At 48.6% G+C, this 20,671-nt stretch overlaps 1 protein-coding gene across 46 annotated transcripts in view; it reads left to right on the top strand.

The window, feature by feature from the left end:
- CLASP2 (cytoplasmic linker associated protein 2) overlaps positions 1-20,671 on the top strand; it is a 148,159-nt gene that overhangs the window by 122,225 nt on the left and 5,263 nt on the right. For 24 of the 46 annotated variants that reach the window (XM_072599246.1, XM_072599247.1, XM_072599253.1 and 21 more), the window contains 10 exons: positions 1,403-1,481; positions 1,584-1,637; positions 12,191-12,334; positions 15,242-15,385; positions 15,741-15,847; positions 16,721-16,877; positions 17,348-17,561; positions 17,664-17,857; positions 18,336-18,464; positions 19,657-19,863. In XM_072599246.1, the coding sequence (XP_072455347.1) occupies positions 1,403-1,481; positions 1,584-1,637; positions 12,191-12,334; positions 15,242-15,385; positions 15,741-15,847; positions 16,721-16,877; positions 17,348-17,561; positions 17,664-17,857; positions 18,336-18,464; positions 19,657-19,863 (1,429 nt within the window). The remainder of the gene's footprint in view (positions 1-1,402; positions 1,482-1,583; positions 1,638-12,190; positions 12,335-15,241; positions 15,386-15,740; positions 15,848-16,720; positions 16,878-17,347; positions 17,562-17,663; positions 17,858-18,335; positions 18,465-19,656; positions 19,864-20,671) is intronic. The other 22 variants (XM_072599252.1, XM_072599255.1, XM_072599258.1 and 19 more) reach the window with 1 other exon arrangement.

Consider the following 20,671-nt stretch of genomic DNA (forward strand, 5'->3'; position numbering starts at 1 on the left):
TGAAAGTGGAGCAGCTGGTTCTCCTCACTTGTCATTGACCTTGCCCATTTCCCCTGTCCTTCTTGGAGCCCCACCTCTGATGGCTTGTTTTCTTCAGATGACTCAGCTTTTCTTCCTCACTGAAGCCATTGCCCCTTTTCTGGAATTTCACCCATGAGTTTCCCATCCTTCCTGGCCCTCCCACCTCTAAAATTCTGTGGCATCATCCTTGGAAGCCTGCTACCCCAGAATCTTGGGCTCATGTCAGACTATGCCCAGCCTTCCTTGTTTCTATCAGACTCAAGGAGGGAATATTCACTCTCTTCCCCACCCCGCCCATCCGCATCATTTTTACCACCCAAGTTCCCTCCTGTTTCTGAGAATCAGAGCCAGAATAGGGTTTCTTTTTGTTGGTTTCTCTTACCTTTTGAGGAATTAAACCATCATTGTGAAAAGGGAAGAAATTTCTACCTACTCTGCCTTTGTTAAAGAGACATTGAAGTCCTCCTTCCCTTCTGTATCATTTCTGAACCAGACTTGGAATCTGTTTCCCAAACTTCAGGTGATTTTGATCATAGTCAATGATAAGATCACTTCTCTTTCTCCCTCCATTGACCATCACACACCATGGTTCCCCCTCTCATTTCCAGCCTTCTACATAAGAATGTGCCTCTAATGTACAATGCTGCTCTCATCCCACCCTCCTGTTTTTGCCAGTTGTTTTTTAAATAAGATAATCTTCCAATCACCCCACCAGTCCTGGGGAAACCTCAGAGGTCATTTGATTTCTTTCATTAGCTCTCTTAGAAGTGGGTGAATTGCAATCTGCACCATTGATAAGAATATCCACATTGAGAAGATGAGAGATTCATGGCAGATTGAAGTACTTAGTGAGAGTTGCCTCTTTCTGCCTAAAACTCCTGGGCACTCATATCATCTGAGAGGGAGATGCTGCCGTCTACGTTCTGTGGCCATCCTGGAACAGTCCAGTCTGGTCTGGTGTAGTCCACTAGGCTTGTTGCCAGAGTCACTGAGTGAGCCTCAGTGTGTATGATGTTCATCTTGGTGCAGTCCTGAAGGCTACGTGATTCCTCGCCTAGAACAGGAGAGGTTTTGGAGTTGACCTGCAGGGGCTGATTTTGAACTCCCAAGGCACATGACCAGAGGTCCCCAAACGTGCTGCTTCTTGACACCTTTGGGTCCTGGGAGAAGCCTCCTGCCTGCCTCGGAGTTCCCCATTTGGTTTTAGCTTTTTAGCCTTTGAGTTCTGCTTAGACCTGTAGCTGAGGACGCAGACCATCGACACTTGGGTGAACAGTCAGCTCTGCTGCAGTTAAGTGAAAACCAAAGTTGTTGCTGTGCCCACCTCAGTCCGTGTTCCTTGGCGGTGGTTCTGGTCTCACTTGGTGCCCTTTTCTTCCAGAGAGTCTTTCCCCAATGACCTTCAGTTCAACATTCTGATGAGGTTCACTGTGGATCAGACCCAGACTCCAAGCTTAAAGGTAAGAACCCAGAACAAGACATCTCAGTAAAGAGATTGATCTGTCCACTTGCAATATGAAAAGATGTTTCATGTGGCGGATTTTGTTTTTATAAACTTTCAGGCAGTCCAGCCCACTCTGCGGGACCAGCTGCGCTCCTCCCCTGGGAGCTCTAAGGTTTTTGTCTGCATTGCTGACGCTCCCCTGCCCCCACACTCCAAGAAAGTTTGCTTTGCCTGCTAACTAACTGGGCAAAGAATTTTGAGCATGCAATGTCCCCTTCCTCCCCCAGGGGGACGCTTCACGGATTTAGGTGTCTGCCATGCTGCACCCACCGCATTCAGGAGCACAAATGACTTTCTATACAGGTGTTCCTGGTGGCCCAAATTCAGAGGAGGAGCCATTACTCCCTGTGCCCAGTTTACAGTCCAGGCCACTGACATTTTAAAGACATTTCTCTCTTGCTTATTAGAGCCTTTGTGCCTGAAACTTGCTTGGGGGAGGGGGGAGGGGTATTGTGAGTTCATTTACTAATGTCTTTAACTACGAGCTGCGAGCTGCGCTCATTCTCTTCTGGTCTTTCCTGCTAACATCTCCTTCAGGAATTGGAGTTTGCCTCTGAGGACTGCTTGGGCTGCATCCTGTGTGTGCTGTATTTAAATTGTTATGACCTTTAATATAGTGCGCTGTTTGTATCGTTTGTTCTTGAGTCCAGGCACTATGGAGTTATTGAGGGGTGGAGGGGGTGGATGGGAGGGGGTCTCCTTCCAGACCTGTCCCTTTTGACCCTATTTCCCATCATAATCCCTCAGTGTGGTTTTCTATGTAATCTTGATTTCGAAAATCTTCCATGTGTATTAGAAACAGCCCCCCTTCCTCAGCTCATTTGGCTTTGTCCATGGACGTTAGCATAGCACAGGCTTCCATCTTATTTTCTCAGTTGGCATTTGTCCATTTCATTCCATTCAGCTAAAGAGTTTTCGAAATTTCCTGTCATTGTTGTGTTTTTCTTAGTTCTTTTTGCTGTCCATTTATCTCCTTCTTGATAAGTTGCTATGCCTTTAGGTGCATCGATGTTTTAATATTGGGAATCCCCCTTGTCAGTGGCAGCTGGCAGCATGAAGTGATTTTGTCACTTTTCTCTCACTTGCTTTCACTGTTGTGTATCAGTCTGTCTTCTCCTGAACTGATTAAAGTATCTTTTATATGCAATGACTTTCTCAAGGGGACCTGACTGTGGCATTGCTTTTCAAATTGATTTAGTGATGATTTTTCTTTGTGTGGGTTTTAGTGTGAAGCTAGAGTTCTCCCGTGGTAGAGGAGGCTAGTAGCTGAGAGCAGTGATTGACAGTTCATTTGGAAAAGTAGCAGAGCATTGGAAGAACATCAGAGATCCTATAAAGGAGGAACCCTTGGCAGGGTTCTAGAAGCTGGAAAAGCCTGAAACCTCCATCCAGAAGTCCAGATTCTGAGGGAGACTGGCCTCCCCAATGGAGCCTCTGAGAACACCCTTCTCTAGGTTGGATGGAACATGAAGCATTGCTTTGAAAACAAATCAGAGGAAGGACTGAAAAGGGAGGGGGGATTGAGATGTGCTCCAAGGGCTTGAAGGAGCACAAGTCTTACACACTTGAAGCAGTGTAGGAGAGAAGGGGTAGCTAGACCTTGTGAGGAGGAAGCAGCTGCTTGAGTATACTAGGGGCTTCCTGCAGGGTCAGGTGCCAGGAGGCAACTTCCTGCTAAGGGCCCTGGGTCTCTTGGCTCTCCCGAGCATGTGTTCTGAGCCAGCTGGATGAGAAGCTTCCCAAGACTGGTCTCAGTGGACAGCGACCAGCACCTTCTGTGCAAATGGAGCTGCTGAGAGGAATCCAGAGAGTTTTGTGGAGTCCTGAGCCCCTGGGTGCAGCAGGCCCATGATTCTCAAGAGTCTCCACCTGTGTGGCTGACAATATCGTTGTCCTCAATACTGGCAGTGCAAAAGACAGTACCCTCAGGATGTCTTCCCATTCATTTGGGAGGGGGCGGGGGGGCCAGACATTTGGGTGTGATGATTAGTATGGCCCAAGAAGATAGCACCATAGAGGAGGAAACCCATGCTGTCTATATATGCTTTTGGTTGTATCACTGGTCTTTCAGTGGACTCCAGGGATGCTGTGATCTACACTGTGGCTATCTGGGAAGACTGTTTATCATCTCTCTGAATCTTTGCTGGCCTTAACCCTTCCCAGCTCTCACCCCCAAAACATGTCACCAGGACTCAGATGGTGCTCCTCCTTCTCACTCCCAACACAGTCCAGTACTTTGACCCTGTAGCCACCCTGGGCTCCGATAGACAGCTTTGAATGGGCCTCTACTTCACATCCTGGCCACCATCCCCAAAGGCTCCTTTCTTCCTCTTATATCTTGAGGCTTTGTGTGGTTTTCCCCCATTAGGATATCAGCTTCTTGAGGGCAAGGGCACAGTTCACATGTTTGTCATAACTGCTTTATCATTCATTTGTTGATGAACTTCCTATCACATTCCCAACTGGAAGAGGATACAGCTTCACGACCATGACCAAGAAGGAGATTATGGGTGACATTGTGAAAAGTTGTTAATGCACTTTTCCCTAGAAGGAACGTAGGCTCTTCCTGATGTCAGGTGCCCCCTTTGACAGAAAGGATGAGTGCCTAGAAACTCTCTTCCATTCCATACCTTTCTCTGGTATGGAATCTTCAAGTGTCCACGAAACTGCCTTCCACTTTATCAGAGAGGATGTCACTGACATCACCAATATTGCCTTAGCCAGTTTCACCATCCTGTGCTCAGGCTGATGCTAACAGGATGCAGAAGAAGACCACCACACTCCCTGGCCCTAAGGTCCATGAAGATCAACATCATTGCCCCATGTGGATGCAAAGTGTCTCTTGGTGGAGGCTCCATCTTGGCCTCCCTGTCTACCTGGTCAGCTTTTGGGGAGCCTGAGGAGTCTGCTCCTCCCTTGTCTGCTGCAGAGGCTTCTCCGTGATGTTTTGTTGCAGTAGTCAAAGGGTGTAAAGGGATCATCACTTCCGAAGAGTTAAGGTTAGCTGAGCTCCGTTTGTTTTACTCTGGACACTTGACTCGATATTTTTAAAACTTTTTGCTTGAACGCGGTGAATGATCGTAAGTACGTTGGAGAGAATGTTTCCAGAGCTCTACTGGCATCTTCAAGATTTGGATCATGCACTTGTTTTTTCATAGCCATCCAGATAATGTATCATGCCTGGTTGCAAAGCCCACCTTGAATCTGTAAAAGCTGCCCTACTTGGTGGAAGGAGTTGATTATGTAAATCCTGATAAAGGAGCAGAGAGGAGATCCTAGTATGATTTGCATGTAAATTAGGTAATAGCAAGAAAAAAAAAATCTTTTTGTCTCTTTCACCTGAATCCTTTTTAAGGGAAGAGTTGGTAAGCTTGGTTGTGTGAGCATGAGAAGGAAAAAATCTAACAAGATTTGGCAGTAGATTGGTTATGTCCAATGAAGGAGAGGGAGGAGTCAAGGATGATGCCACAGTTATGAGCCTGGTTGACAGGGAAGATGGCAGTGCTCTGGACCATAGGAGGGAAGGGAATGAGTTCAGTTCTTAGATCAATTGAGTCTGAGGTGTCCCCATGTGGGAAACACTAGAGGAGGGCAATCAGCCCTGGTGACCTCCTTCAGAACCCTGAAATCGCCTCATCTCCCTCCTCATTTAAGGCAAAGGTTCCCCAGGTGCTGCATGCCAGAAACATCAGCATGTTTTCTCAATTTTGCCTTTGTCTTTAATGACATTACCTAAAATTTCTAGAATTGGTTCTTGACCTCCCAGTCCTTTAGGGTTAAGTTGTTCAGTTTCCAATTAATTTGTGATTGTTTCTTCAAATAGTCTTTTACTCAACATAATTTTTATTGCACTATGTCCCACAAGAGATGCATTAATACTTTGCTAGATTTGTGAGATTTTTATGCACTTGCACAAGGTCAGTTTTGGAGAGATCCCCCAGTTAGATGAGAAATAGGGATACTACTTTCCGTTCCCCTTCCATCATCTCTCAAGGCTCTAGCCTTGTCTTAACTTTTCTAAAATTCAGTTCAAGTTCTTTACTTCTTTTTGGTTTATTTCTTTGGTTGCGTTTGTCTGAATCTGAGCCACCTCCCATCACACTATTATAGCTTTACTGTCTCTTCTTGTAATTAAACTTAAATATTTAGATGTTATGCCGTTTGTTACATAGATGTGTAGTGTTAATATTAACTCACTGTCTAGGGTACCTCTTTCAGCAAAATGTGCTTTCTCTGTTTATATCTTTCACTATTTTTGCTGTCATTTTGCCTGTGCTCGTGATTGCTGCCTTTTTTTTTTTTTTACAGAAGCCCAATTGATCTTGCTCCAGTCCCTTCTTTTAACTCTCTATATACATCTTTTTATTTCAAGTGTGTTTCTTGTAAACAGCATATTGTTGGATTCCTCTTTGTAATCCCTCACCCAAGGCCCAGTAATACATTCTTCTCTTTTTTTGGGTGGGGGGGAGGTTTAAACCCCTCTTTGAAACTCACCCTCCTTAGTTAGAATTTGTTTTGCTTCAGTTGACTCCTCTCTCCCATAATCTAACCTCCTTCTTTCCTTCCTCCCTCTCCCTTTGCCACTTTCTCTCCTCTTTCTTTGTTGAGTAAAAGTATTTCTATACCCAACTGTGTTTCAGCCTGTTCTTCCCTCCCTTTCTGAGTTCAGATGAGAGTGAGTTCCAAGGGTCACTTGCTCCCTCCACCTCTTCCTTACGTGTATAGACTGCTACTTGGGCACCACAGTTATGGGAGATAATGTTCCCCCTGGTTCCTCTCCTTTGTTGTCACCCCATTCAAGTGTATTCTTTTCCCACTTTCTTTCCATTCTTTTTGTGAGATTGTCAAAGCAGAATACAACCACTCCTCAGCTCTGTCTAATTTGGTATTTTCCATGATGACAGTAGGGTTCTGAAGGGGCAATTTAGCCTTGATATTCCCTTATAATCTCTCATATTTACCTTTTTATGCTTCTCTTGACTCCTCTGTTTTTACTTCAAAGTTTCTACTTAGTTTTAATCTTTTTATTAGTAATGTTTAGTAAAGTTCTTTATTTAGTTTAATAAAGTTCTTTATTTCATTGTGATTGTTCAGTTGGTTTGGAGTCCTGACTCTTCCTCACCCTATTTGAGGTTTTTTTTTTTTTTAATAAATTATTTTATTTGTTTTCAGTGTTTGACAATCACTTCCATATATCTTAGATTTTTTTCCCTCCCTCCCCCTCCCTCTCCCCTCCTTCTCCACTCCCACCCTGAAATAGCATACAATCTTATATAGGTTCTACATGTACATTCCTATTAAATATATGTTGCATAGAAGAATTAAAATGAATGGGGGAAACCATAAAACAAAACAAAACAAATCATAATACAATAGAAAATGGTCTGCTTCTCCCTGTGATCCAAGTCCATAGTTCTTTCTCTGGATGTGGAAGGCATTTTGCCTCAACAGTCCATTGGAAATTTTCTAAGTCCTTACATTGCAGTGAAGTTCTAAGTCTACCAGAAAACTTCCTCGCACACTGTGGTTGTTGCCGTGCACAAAGTTCTCCTGGTTCTGCTCCCTTCGCTCAGCCTCGGTTCGTATAAGTCCTTCCAGGCCTCCCTGAAGTCTTCCTGTTCATCGTTTCTCATATTCCATTACATCCACTGGAGGTTTTCTTGGCCAAGATCCTGGAGTGGTTTGTCATCTCCTTCTCCAGTTCACTTTACAGATGAGGATGAAATGACTTGCCCAGGGTCACACAGCCAGGAAGGATCTGAGACCAGATTTGAACTCGAGTCTTCCTGACTGCAGACCTGGAACTGGTTGGACTGTATCACCTAGCTACCCCTTTATTTCATTAAAGGCCCCCAATTTTTTCCCCACAGGGTTATATTTAGTTTTGTTAGGTAATTTATTTTGGGGTCTTCTGTACTGACAGATTCCAAGCTCCCCACTGCTTTGTGGTGATGGCTGCTAAATCTTACGTGATTCTGACTGGCTCCTCAGGACTTGAACGCTTTCTTTCTGACTTTGACCTGGAAGCTCCGGATTTTGACTGTGATATTCCTGGGAGTTTTCATTTTGGAGTTTCCTTCAGGAGGCGACTTTGCTCTCTGGTTCCAGCAGGACCAGGCAGTTTTGTTGTTGTTCTTGGTTTGTTTATTTTGTTGTTTTGTTTTTTTTAAGATTTCATGAAACAGGCTGTGTAGGCCCTATTTTAGTTGGGTAGTGCAAAGATTCTTCAATTTAGCTCTCCTTGAGCTGTTTTTTGCTTTTTTTTTTTTTTTTGCTATGAGACATCTTATATTTTCTTCTGCTTTTTCAGTTATTTGACATCTTTTTGTAATGTTTATTTATTTTTAGTTTTAAACATTTCATTTTCACAAGATTTTGAGTTCCAAATTTTTTCCCCATCCCTCCCCTTGCCCCATCCTAAGAGACCATGCATTCTGATTATCCCTTCCCCAGTCAGCCCTCCCTTCTATCACACCCTTCCCTTTCTTTATTCTCATCTCCTGTATTTTCTTGTAGGGCAAGATAGATTTCTATACCCCATTACCTGTATGTCTTATTTCTCAGTTGCACATAAAAACGGTTTTTAACGTTTGTTTTTAAAACTTTGAGTTCCAGTTTCTCTCCCTTCCTCCCTCCCCATCCATCTCCACTAAGAAGGCAAGCAATTCATTATAGGTTATACATGTGTAGTTATGCAAAAGACTCCCATAAAAGTCATGTTATAAAAGATTAACTATATTTCCCTCCATCCTATCCTGCTCCCCATTTATTCTATTCTCTTTTGACCTTGTCCCTCCCCAAAAGTGCCTACTTCTAATTACTCCCTCCTCCCATTTGCCTTCCTTTCTATCATCCCGCCCACACCCCACTTATCCCCTTTCTTGTCCACTTTTCTGTAGTGTGAGATAGGTTTTCTTACCAAATTGAGTTTACATGTTCCCTCCTTAAGCCAAATGTGAGAGTAAGCTTCACTTTTTCCTTCTCACCTCCTCCCTTTCCCCTCCATTGAAAAAGCTTTTTCTTGCCTCTTTTATGAGAAGTAATTTGCCCCATTTCATTTCTCCCTTTCTCCTCCCAATATATTCCTCTCTCACCCCTTAATTTTATTTTTTTAGATATCATCCCTTCCTATTCATTTCACCCTGTGCCTTCTGTCTATATGTATATAATCCCACCACCTACCCAAATACTGAGAAAAGCCTCAAGAGTTACAAATATTGTCTTTCCCTGTAGGAATGTAAACAGTTCAACTTTAGTAAGTCCCTTATGACTTCTCTTTCCTGTTTACTTTTTCATGCTTCTCTTCATTCTTGTGTTTGAAAGTCAGATTTTCCATTCAGCTCTGGTCGTTTCATCAAGAATGCTTGAAAGTTCTCTATTTCATTGAATGACCATTTTTTCCCCTGAAGTATTTTTTGCTGGATAGGTGATTCTTAGTTTTAATCGTAGCTCCTTTGACTTCTGGAATATCATATTCCAAGTCCTGTGATCCCTTAATGTAGAAACTGCTAGGTCTTTTGTTATCCTGATTGTATTTCCACAATACTCAAATTGTTTCTTTCTGGCTGCTTGCAATATTTTCTCCTTGACCTGGGAACTCTGGAATTTGGCTGCAATATTCCTAGGAGTTTTTCTTTGGGAATCTCTTTCAGGAGGTGATCAGTGGACCCTCTGGTTCTAGAATATCAGGGCAGTTTTCCTTGATAATTTCATGAAAGATGATGTCTGGGCTCTTTTTTTTTTTATCATGGCTTTCAAGTAGTCCCATAATTTTTAAATTGTTTCTCCTGGATCTGTTTTCCAGGTCAGTTGTTTTCCTAATGAGATATTTCACATTGTCTGCTGTTTTTTCATTCTTCTGGTTTTGTTTTATAATTTCTTGATTTTTGAGCTTTTGGATCTCCTTTTCCATCTGGCCAATTCTGCTTTTTAGGGCATTCTTCTCCTCATTGGCTTTTTTTGATCTCTTTTGCCATTTGGGTTAGTCTGTTTTTTAAAATGTTATTTTCTTCAGCATTTTTAGGTTCCCCTTTAGCAAGCAGTTGACTCGTTTTTCCTGATTTTCTTGCATCGCTCTCATTTCTCTTTCCAATTTTTGCTCTACTTCTCTTACTTGATTTTCAAAATCCTTTTTGAGCTCTTCCATGGCCTGAGACTAATTCATATTCTTCTTGGAGGCTTCGGATGGAGGAGCTTTGACTTTGTCTTCTTTTGTTTGCATGCTTTGGTTTTCCTTGTCACCAAAGTAAGATTCTATAGCCTGATTCTTTTTCCGGTTTCTGCTCGTTTCCCCAGCCATTTACTTGACTTTTGAGCTCTTTATTAACATAGTTCTCTGCTTCCAATGGGAGTGGAGGAGTGTACTGTCAGCTGCTGAATTCCTCCACAATCTGTGGGCCTAAAGCTTCCAGAAACAGTGGTTGCAGCTGCCCCTGCTGCTGCTGTGGCTGCTGCAGGTTCCTCCATCCCCTCAACCGTCTGCCGCACAGGGACCGGGGCCAGACCATTCCGCTCTCCTGCACTGGTCCGACGGGCTTTTTCCACTGACCTTCCAGTTTATCCTCAGCATTTTGGGGGCATGAATTCTGGAAACCATCACAGGTGTGAGAGATTCAGTCCCCCCAAGGCCTGCTCAGGTCCCCTTTGTGCACTCACCCCCCCCACTCGACTGCACTCTGCACCCAGCCTGGCGCAATAGACGTTTCTCGATGACCTTCCAGGCTGTCTTGGGCTGGAGATTTGCTTCATGCCATCATTCTGTGGGTTCTGCAGCTCCAGAATTTGTTCAGAGCCATTTTTTGCAGGTCTTTAGATGGGCTTGATGGGAGCGCTCTAGAAAGCGCATGGTGTTACTCTGCCGTCTTGGCTCCGCGTCCCCCCAGTCATTTGACATCTCACATTTTCTTCTGCTTTTTCAGTCATTGGACTTTGCCTTCTCATTTCTTGTCTCATGGGATCGTTAGCTTCTCTTCGGTCCGTCAGAGAGTTTGTTCTGGGGATGCCTTTTGTCCTCTTTCCAGGTCCATAGTTTTCATTCCTCCTCATGTTCTTTCCTCTGGTACACTCATTTGATTTTTTAAAACATTGTTAGCACTTGGAAAAAGTGATTTTTCTCTTCCAGGAATTCTAGCTGCACTTGTGCCCGTGTTGCGTTCTTCGTGGAGTCATTGCTTGTAGGCGTTTTGGAGTCATTCTGTTCTTCTGGGTTTAGTTCTTGGCACAGCACCCTCTCTCTTTTCTGTTGTTCATTCTTCCAGTCTCCTTCCTGTTGTAGAGAGGGAAGGTCTGGGCTGGCCTTGTTGCCACTTTCTTGAGGTATTGAAGTTGGGTTATTCTCGGGTCTCTTGGACAGCTCAGATGGGGGACTTAGAAGCTTTCCGTGTCCCCAGTGTGTTGCAGGACACGCCCAGGGTGAGTGCTGGCACCTGGCCAACCCTCCCTCTGGGTGGGGGAAGAGATTCTGGGGTTCAGAGTTGTAACACAGACCTTCCACGTAACTCCTCAGGACCTGCACTCTTCCTCCGGCATTTAGGCTTTTTATAAATGTTGAGAGGAGTGTTTGCTGCTTTGTTCACATCATCCCGAGGATGGAGTGTGGCGGCGAGCCTTAGTCGGAGAGGGAGCAAGCAACATCGTGAGGCTATGGGATCCTTTTTATGTGAACAGAGCCAGGAGACAGCCAGGTGGCTCTGAGGATGAGAATGCTGGGCCCGGAGCCACGGAGACCTGAGTTCATATTTAGCCTCAGACATTTAGAAGCTGTGTGACCCTGGGCAACTTAGTTCACTTCTGTTTGCCTCTGTTTCCTCATCTTAAAAATAGACATGATAACAACACTGACCTCCCAGGGTTCATGTGCGGATCCAATGAGATAAAGCACCAGCACAGCGTGTAAAAGCAGATGCCACATAAAGCTTCCCTCCTTCCGTGTCAGCACATCTTAACTGGTCCCTTTGTGGCTGTTTCGTATCAGTTTCTCTTCTTAAAACTCTTGGAAATCTCAGGTGTAGAGTCTACAGAACAGCAATGTTTGTTTTAAAGAGCGTTCCTGAATTCCCTGTTTAAGGAGGTCGGGTCTTCCCGAGCAGCCCACTTGGGAAGTTATATGTTTACATCAACAGTTCTTCCACTGTTGAAACTATTCGTTATACATCTTGTAGCCTCCGCCCCGGCTTACGCCAAGCACTAAAGCATCCATTCTGAACCCTCTCTTAGTTCCCTCCTTGGTCATAGTAAGTATTGATGGAATTGAATTGCTGCTGATTGAGTTGGGCTCTTTCCAGACATAGATTTTCCATCTGTAACACTAGGCCCCAGAGCATTCTCCCAGCTCCCCCAGAAGGCCCTTCTAACAAAACCTGCTTGGAGGTGCCTAGAGACCCCACCATAGGACAGAGAAGGCTGGGAGATTCAGGGGGCCAGCTGAAGGAAGGTGTGAGGCACTTGGGGTCCATCCCCTTGGCCACTTGTCCTGTGTACACGAGTTGGGCTGTGTGGGGCCTCTTGTCTCACTTCCTTTTGTAACTCTGAGAATGTTCAGGGATGACTGACTAACTCCTGCACTGGTTCGGAGGGGCTGGCACATGGATTCTCTGAAAGGGATGGACCCTATGCCACTTCCCCCCACACGCTAACTGGATGTTCTTCCCTTCCCTGACCTTGCAGGTAAAAGTCGCCATCCTCAAGTACATTGAAACGTTAGCGCAGCAGATGGATCCGGGAGATTTTGTCAACTCCAGTGAAACACGCTTGGCCGTGTCTAGGATCATTACTTGGACCACGGAGCCCAAAAGTTCTGACGTTCGGAAGGTATATTGATTGGAGGGGAACATTAGGCTGCTAGGGGTGCCACTGGACTCAGGAAAACCTGAGCCCAGTTTCAGCCTCTGCTTTGTGGCACACTCAGCCAAGACGTGGGACTGCTGCCTGCTGCCATTTCCTCATCTGTAAAATGGGGATCACAGGGTGGCTGTGAGGATTCAGAGAGATTGTATTGGTAAAGTGTAGGCACTGTGCCAATGCCGTTATCAAAAAGAGTGGCACATTTCCATTTCAGCAGTGGAATGGACAGACCCATATACGGTGGTTGTCTAGGGTGTGCCCACTCCAACCAGTGCCTTGGTAAAAGCATCTTCAGGGAGCGTGGCATGCCAGGAGTCCCTCCCCTTCCTCCAGTGTGGAGTGGGGTGTGGGGCTGTGATCCTTCACAAGAGTCTCACCAGTGGCCTTAGTGGATGAGCTGGTTGGATGTCAGTGACCCCAGGCATACACCCTTCTTTGGTGCTCTTCAGGGAAAGGTTGTCTGTACTCTGGTCCATAGCTGGCTGCAGGGAAGATGCTTGAGAAGCCAGCATGGTAGAGAATCGGGGCGTTGGCCCAGACCCTGGAGAGGGCAAGGAAGGATGTATTAATGTGTCAAAAGCTGGAAAAGGAGGCGGGGGCTTTCAGTGACAGCCTAGTGACTGCGAGCTAGCTCGGAGAGGGGCACTTTAGCCACCATGGGGGACCAGGACAGTCTTGCTGTGGACGGCAGCGTCCCACGGCACCCATTACAGTGAGCCTCGGGGGGCAGGCATGCCTTCCTGTGCCCTGGGAGGAGCCGTGAGGTTATTAGGCACACGAGGGATGTGGTCAGAGGGAGGATGGAGACAAGGATAGCTCAGAGGTGGGGAGCTGTCCCAATGCACCCCACAGGCACTGACCTCTTCTGAGGGTCTTGGATGACACATCTCTCACTGTGTTGAGAGGTTTTGCTGTTTTTCCCTAGAGGTGGGTCTTCCAAAGGACAGATCTCTGTCTTCAGGACAGTCATGCTCTGCCACTGTGGCCCTCCCCTGCCTTGGTCTCTGGGAGGACCTCCCTAGGGTGGGCCAGCTAGGTGCTGAGGATGGGCTGGGCTGGCCCACCTGCTGTCTGTCACTGACTCTTGTTTTTATTACCATGCTGAAGGAGTAGGGAGACAGGCTGAGGAATTATTCTCCACCCTTCTGCTGAGCCACATGCCTCTGTTCTGTCAAGGCTCCTCTGGCAGTTGGATTAGAATAGTACTGAGTTGGAGTGTGTGTTTGAACATTGCTGTCTTTCTGAGATATTGGCATGGTCCAGCCATGAAGCATAAGTCTCTTGATTGGTCCTCTGGTGGGCAGAGGCAGGGGAAGGGAGCAAGCTGATTTTGGGTAGGTCAGGGCTGTGACATCCACAAGGTGAAGATCACTGACCTCCATGGAGGGGACCCAAGCAAGAAGGTTTGGTGCTGATTGAGCTTCCACAGACAGAACTGCGGGGGTCCATCATCTGTCAGCTTCGTGTCCCACATCTCTCTTTGGAATATCCATTCCATCACAGCCCATTGGCATGCTGTCCAGAGCCTAGAAGATTGCCTCCAGGAAACATGTGCAGCTGCACCCACAGCCTGTCCTCCCTTACCTTAGTGGAGACCACTGTAAGACCTATCCTAGGAAGGAGAGGCCTGGAGCTCCCAGAGGGGCACGTATCCTGCGCTGATGCAAGCTGACCCCCACCGTGCATGCTGGGCCAGGCTTGGATGAGAGGTTACATTTGTCTCTTCCAAAGATAATTTTGCGTTGAATCTTCATCTTGTGACCTCCTTGGATCTTTACAAGAGTCTGGTCCTTGTCTGAAGCAGGAACTGCCTGCCTGGTGGCCACGTGACCACCATCTGTCCATTTGGGAACAGTCCCCAGCTGTCCTGGTGACTGAGCAGAAACCATCTATCAGTTTATTGCTGGCTAGGAGAGAAAGAGATATAAATGGTAGATGTAGGGGTATGTGTGTGTGTGTGTGTGCGCACGTGTGCACGTGCCTGCGTGAGTGTGAACAAACCACATATTTAGTGAACCAACTGGCTAAATGCTTCCCACTACAGAAGTTCTTTGGAGAGCACCATGCGTGGCTGGCTGAGGAAGGGGCTCAGGCGTCACGAGCGGGTCAACTGGCTGGACAGCCTGGCCACACAGATTTGCCAATGGGCACCTTCCTCACAACTCGGGGTGGGGGTGGCTCCCAATGACCTTTGGATCTTCCACGGGCCATCAAGCACTTTCCCCTTCTGAACATAGCCCACGGGACTCGCTCCCTGTAACCCCTGGAGCCACCTTTGGCAGGACCTGTCACAGATGAAGAAGATGGAGAGCAAAGCCTGGTCTGGCCATCTCATGAAGAGTTGAACATGCCAGGCAGCATCTGAACCATGTCAACTGGAATGCAACGTGGCCCATTTCCATGTCAGCCTTCTGAATACAGTCAGAACATCCTTTGGACCTGGCATGCCAATGGTCATACCCTGCCCATATTCCCTCCCTTGTACCATCTTTCAGGTTGATCTTGGCCTGTCTGGGGTACAGGGGGAGGGGTGTAGGACCAGGAGCTAGGGCTGTGAATGCCCGTGGTGACAGTGAAAAAGTGCTGAGAAAGACTGTGTGTGGGAAAGGTGATCTCTGTTCCCCAACCCTCTTTCCTGTCTGTTGGGCTAACAGAGACACATTTTCTACCTGGATCCTAGTCTGGGCAGCCCAACATACCTTGTAAGATGTAGGGGTAGGCTGACCATACCATTATGCTGGTCTCTGGGTGTGAGCTACCTCACCATGCCAGTCTCCAGGCCTGGGCTAGCGCACCATGCAGTCTCTGGTCCCAGGGTGGGTGTTTGCATAGACAGTCTTCTCCCCTGACCCAGCCTTGGTCCCTTCTTTACAGGCAGCTCAGGCAGTGCTCATCTCCTTATTTGAACTCAATACTCCCGAGTTTACAATGCTGCTGGGAGCTTTACCAAAAACTTTTCAGGATGGTGCTACCAAACTACTTCACAATCACCTTCGGAACACAGGCAGTGGCAACCAGGTAATGCCAGGGAGTAGCTGGAGCTGCTGCAGGTTGGCAAAAGGCCCAGCCCCCCCCAGATTGGCACCCTGTGACCTCCCTGGGGGGTGATGTTTATGAAGGGTTGCAGCCACTTTGGGTTACCTGGGTGAGAAGCAACCACAGAGGGTGGGGGCATTGAGACCAGGCAAAGGCTGTGGTGAGAGGACCTGGGGAGGGGTCTAGAGGTCATCCACCCTTTTGAAAGGAGGTGGCCAAGGGAGTAACCTGCAAAATAGTAGTAGAGGGCATGAGGGGCAGAGAAGCATAAAGTTCAAACCAAGGGCTCAGACTTTGGGCCTGACTCAGCATGGCTAACAGTCTTCTTCCCCTTTAGAGTTCAATGGGGAGTCCCTTGACAAGGCCTACTCCACGCTCACCAGCTAATTGGTCCAGTCCACTTACATCTCCCACAAATACCGCCCAGAACACTCTGTTACCGAGGTAAGATGTCCCCTGCTCCTTGGGGTGGGCAGCATGTCACTCCTTTCACCTGGCCTCGGGAAACTCTGGCCATTGTAGTCACACAGTGCTCCTGCAGAGCGGATGGGTCCTAGCCTGGGAGTGCCTGACCCCCCTGAAGCTGAAACCACAGTGGTACCTCATGAGGGAGGGAAAGTGGAATTCATTGGCCATGCACCAGGCCTCACTGTGCTGGACTCTGGCAGATCACAGAGACCTGCCAATGAACTCAGGGTGATTGTGGGGGACGGGGAGCAGACCCTGGCCACCAGGCCATTCTGGAGCCGGTGACATTTGGATGAATCTTGATGGCTCTTGAGACCCCCCAGTCAAAAGGGAGAGAGGGCAGTGGTCCAGTGCATCTGATTGTTAGCCAGGCCTGGTAACTCAGCTTGTGGGGACCACTCCTTGAGTTTACAGTGGGAATCCTCCTTGTCCTTTACCTTCAAGAACATCCTGAAGGAGATAGTTTCTCTGTTGGCGCCTTTTCCGCCCCTTCAAGTGGGGAGAGGGCACCTTTGTGCAGTGGTATGGCACACATTCATCGGGCCACGGCCAGCCTGGCTCAGGACTCATTGTTTGTCATCCCTCCCAACTTGGGTCCCTTCATTGACATTTTGGAGTTTTCTGGCCCATTCCCCCCAGATTGTCTAAACTTGACAGCCAAATGCTGGATGCCTTCTGCCCCTTTTGCGTCTACATGGAGTCTGGATGTTCCCTGCCCTCTCCCGACCATGTTTCCATGGTCAGCGGCTGCCTGCCCTTCCTGGCCGTGGGGCATTCCTGGAAGACTGCCGTTTTCCAGGCTGTCCTGTGGTAGAAGCACTGGAGCCTGACTGAACCTGTCTTTGGCAGCACATTTGACTACGACACAGAGAACATGAACTCAGAGGACATCTACAGCTCTCTAAGAGGTGTCACAGAAGCCATCCAGAACTTCAGCTTCCGCAGCCAGGAGGACATGAATGAGCCAGTCAAGAGGGATCCCAAGAGGGAGAGCGATGGAGAGCTGGTGAGTAGTCGCACACTGCAACCTGACCCTAAATGGCTGGGGGGCTGGGGGGGGAGGCAGGGTTCTCTGTGCGCAGACCTCTACCTCCAGCATCGCTGGCCCCCAGGGCCACATTTCAGACTTCATCCACCTTTGTAATGTGGGAACTGCTGAGGTGTAAGTCATTAGGGTTGGGAGGGGCCTTGACAGGCACCTCGCCCAGCACTGTCGTTTCCCAGAGAAAGGGAGGTGTTGTGACTCACCCAGGGTCAGCCTCAGGATTTAAACTCTGGTCCTAAAGTACTCCCAGGCCTGTCTTTTGTTTGGTCCTGTCATTCAAGGCCCCTTGGACAGAGCCCCAAACATCCTTTCTGCCATGACAGCAGCACTGGTGTGAAGGGCGTGGAGGCCAGATGCCATAGATTTGTCTGGGAGGAGGACCCTTGGGCCACCAGGGTTTGTAAAACATCATGTCTCTTCTGCCCATTCAGATGGGCAGTGACCCCCGCGCTGGAGGGGATGCCCCTGACTCAGGCCGAGCAGTTCTTGACAACAAGACCTCCATGCTCAACACGATGCCTCCACACTCTTCCCCACGCTCTCGGGACTACAACCCCTACAATTACTCTGATGGTGTCAGCGCCTTCAACAAGTCAGCCTTGAAGGAAGCCATGTTTGATGACGATGCAGATCAGTTTCCTGATGGTGAGGGCAGGGTGGGGCCGGGAGAAGGGGTCTGGTGACAGTGGGTTAGCTGGGACTTTGGGTAGTTGGGGTGCTGAGTCATAGAATCCCCTGCCTTTGCAGACCTGTCTCTGGACCACTCGGACTTGGTGGCCGAGCTGCTGAAGGAGCTGTCCAACCACAACGAGCGTGTGGAAGAGAGAAAAAGTGCGCTATGTGAGCTCCTCAAGCTGACGCAGGAAGATGCTTTCGGGGTCTGGGACGAACACTTCAAAACCATCCTACTCTTACTGCTCGAGACACTCGGGGACAGAGAGGTGATTACCCTCCCCGTACCAGGTGGCTGGATCCCAGCCCCTTTAGGATTCCCAGCCATGTCTGCTCAGTCGATCGCCCCCCTACCCACACTGAGCATGTGGGTTAAGATGCCCACTGTGTGCAACCCAGGGTCTCGGGAAACAAGTGGATGCCTGCTGAGGGAAGGATTTCCTTCACCTGGCCCGATCTCATGCTTGGCTCCTTAAATGATGACCTTCACTTGGCCGCCTCATTTGCCCTGGCTCCACAGCAGGCCATTTGGAGGCTGGTGTTTTCCCCTTGTCTCCATCCAGCACAGCAGGGAGTGAGCCTGGTGTCTCTGCCCAGGTCCTCTTCCCTCCCCCCCATAGAGGAGATTCTGGCCTTTGGGAGGAAGTGGGATGGAGGCTGCCTGGTCTGTCCTCATGGGGCATCTGTCTGCATTCATACAATGTGCTCAAGGTTTCACCCAAATAATCCTAACGCATTTCTTCTCAGCACTCGGTCAGGGCTTTGGCCCTAAGAGTTCTAAGAGAAATCCTAAGAAACCAACCAGCCAGATTTAAAAACTATGCTGAGCTAACCATCATGAAGACTCTCGAGGCCCACAAGGACCCGCATAAAGAGGTAAGTCCCTTGGCCTGTGACCCCTCCCAGCTCAGCCTCGTCCCCCCGGTCTGCCACACACATCTATGAAATGGGAATGTTCACACCAGTCACCTCCTGACATCAAGCCCTACCTGCCACCAGCCAAGAAATGAGCTCGCGTGAGAGGGAGGAGGCAGCCCCTGGCCTGGCCTGGCCGGCAGTGGGATGGACACTAACCTGACTGTTGATTGTGTCCAGTACCCCAGCATTGGGCCTTTCTGCACCTGATTTTTCCATGTCTGTATAACTGAGGCATTGGAGCCCTAGGCTTGGGATCAGGAAGGTCTGAGTCTCAATTTCCTCCTCTGTCAGTTGGGAGGGTTGGATGTGACAATTCCCTCTCGCTCTCCATCTGTGACCCTTTCACCCTCGGCTCTCATTTGAGGCTCAGCTTTGATGACCCAAGTCAGCCATGGCTGCAGGGGCAGCTCTGCCGGCCTAGGAGAGCCTGCAGGAAAGTGTGTGCCCATGTCCCCCATCTGCACAGGTCATAAGTAGAGCCAACCCTTCTAGAAATTGGGATTGGAAAGGGAAAGCCCTAGGACAAAATTTCAGGGAGTCAAAAGTTGTGTGAAGGGTGAGGAAAGGTAGAGATGAGAAGAGAGGCAGAGGATGAGCAGAGAGGAAGGCAGGGGGGTGGTGACAATGCGGTGGTCATGACCAGGACGCATGTAGGCTTGGAGACTCAGAGAAAGCAGTCTTTGTGGTGAGGGCCTTTCTGGGATCACCACCATGGTGCACACCTGCTCCATCAGGGTCCTCACCCTTCCCCGGAGAGGCGGGGCCGTGTCTCCCCAGCTTCCACCTCCCTGATGCCGGGGCACAAAAGCTGGAGGAGAGACGGGGTGGTGGGAGACCCCAGGACTGAACGACCCTTGGTTCCCCAGCGGCTTCTCCAAGAGTACAGCCTGGTGGGGCCTGGCTCCATAGTCAGGTCCATGATTTCCCTGGATGTGCGAGGAGAACCAGAGAAGGCCCCCTCCCCAGGACCTTGTGCCATGCCCAGAGTTCCAGCCTCCACCCAGGAAGTCAGTCAGTAGGTGCCCAACTCGTCACACATGTTCCCACAGTGAGCATCCCCAGACACCGAAGACAGCATTGCATCCTAGTGGGGAAGGCACGCAGAACATGTAAGAAAGCTGGTTTTTGCTTCTTGTCCCTTGGGGTTTAGGTGGTGAGGTCTGCTGAAGAGGCAGCGTCCATGCTGGCCACCTCCATCAGCCCAGAGCAGTGCATCAAAGTGCTCTGTCCCATCATCCAGACAGCCGACTACCCCATCAACCTGGCTGCCATCAAGATGCAGACCAAGGTGATCGAGAGGGTGTCCAAGGAAACCCTGGCCCAGCTGCTGCCAGAGATTGTGCCAGGCCTCATCCAGGTAAGGAGAGCCTGCGGGTGGACATAGAGCGCCCAGACAATTTCAGGAGTGTCTTTGGACTTTGTCCTCCAGTGACTCCATCAGCAGTGGCCTGCCCATGCCAGACTGGTTGGTCCTAGGACCCAGCCCAACGGAGTAGCCAATAGAATTGCTGTCCATATTCATTGAAGAAGCAGGAAATATGAAATGCTCTTGTCCCCTTGTGATGGTGGCATGTGTCAGAAGGTTTTGGAGGGGATAGCAATCTTGACTGTCTGTAGCCTTGGCCCTGTGACCCTCAGGCCCACTGAGATACCCCATATGGACAGTCCTTTTTCTCACAAGTGCCCTCAGGTGGGCAGAAAGAAGCACAATGTCATTTTGTGAGCCTCCTGGCCCATGGCTTTGACAGTAACCACGTGGCTGCCAAGCCTTTGTGCTGCAGAGAAGTAGGCCAGCACCCACGAGCCTGCACAGTGGGGCTTTGACACGTGGTGATTTCCCTGGGGTGCGCCTGTGTGGTTGATGCTCCAGTGACCTCATGGGACTGCCAGGGAGGCAGAGTCAGAAGGCACTAGGCTTGGTGGGTGCTGGAAGTCATCCCTACCCCATGAAATTGGCTAGTAAATGGTGTAGGAATCCCAGCAACATTCCTGGTCTTCCTGCATTCCTTAAACATGGCACAAGGATCCTGGCCAGAGAAGGTTCTGCAACTAGTTTTAGTGGCATCACAGGGATCTCTGTGCGCATCACTATAAGCAAAGATACAGCCTCCTTGCCTAGTAGAGAGAGGGTAGCTCCACCAGTCTGTAGCAGACTCCCCAGCCCT

Source organism: Notamacropus eugenii, chromosome 3 (genome assembly GCF_028372415.1).
Source record: "Notamacropus eugenii isolate mMacEug1 chromosome 3, mMacEug1.pri_v2, whole genome shotgun sequence".
NCBI classification, from domain to species: Eukaryota; Metazoa; Chordata; class Mammalia; order Diprotodontia; family Macropodidae; genus Notamacropus; species Notamacropus eugenii.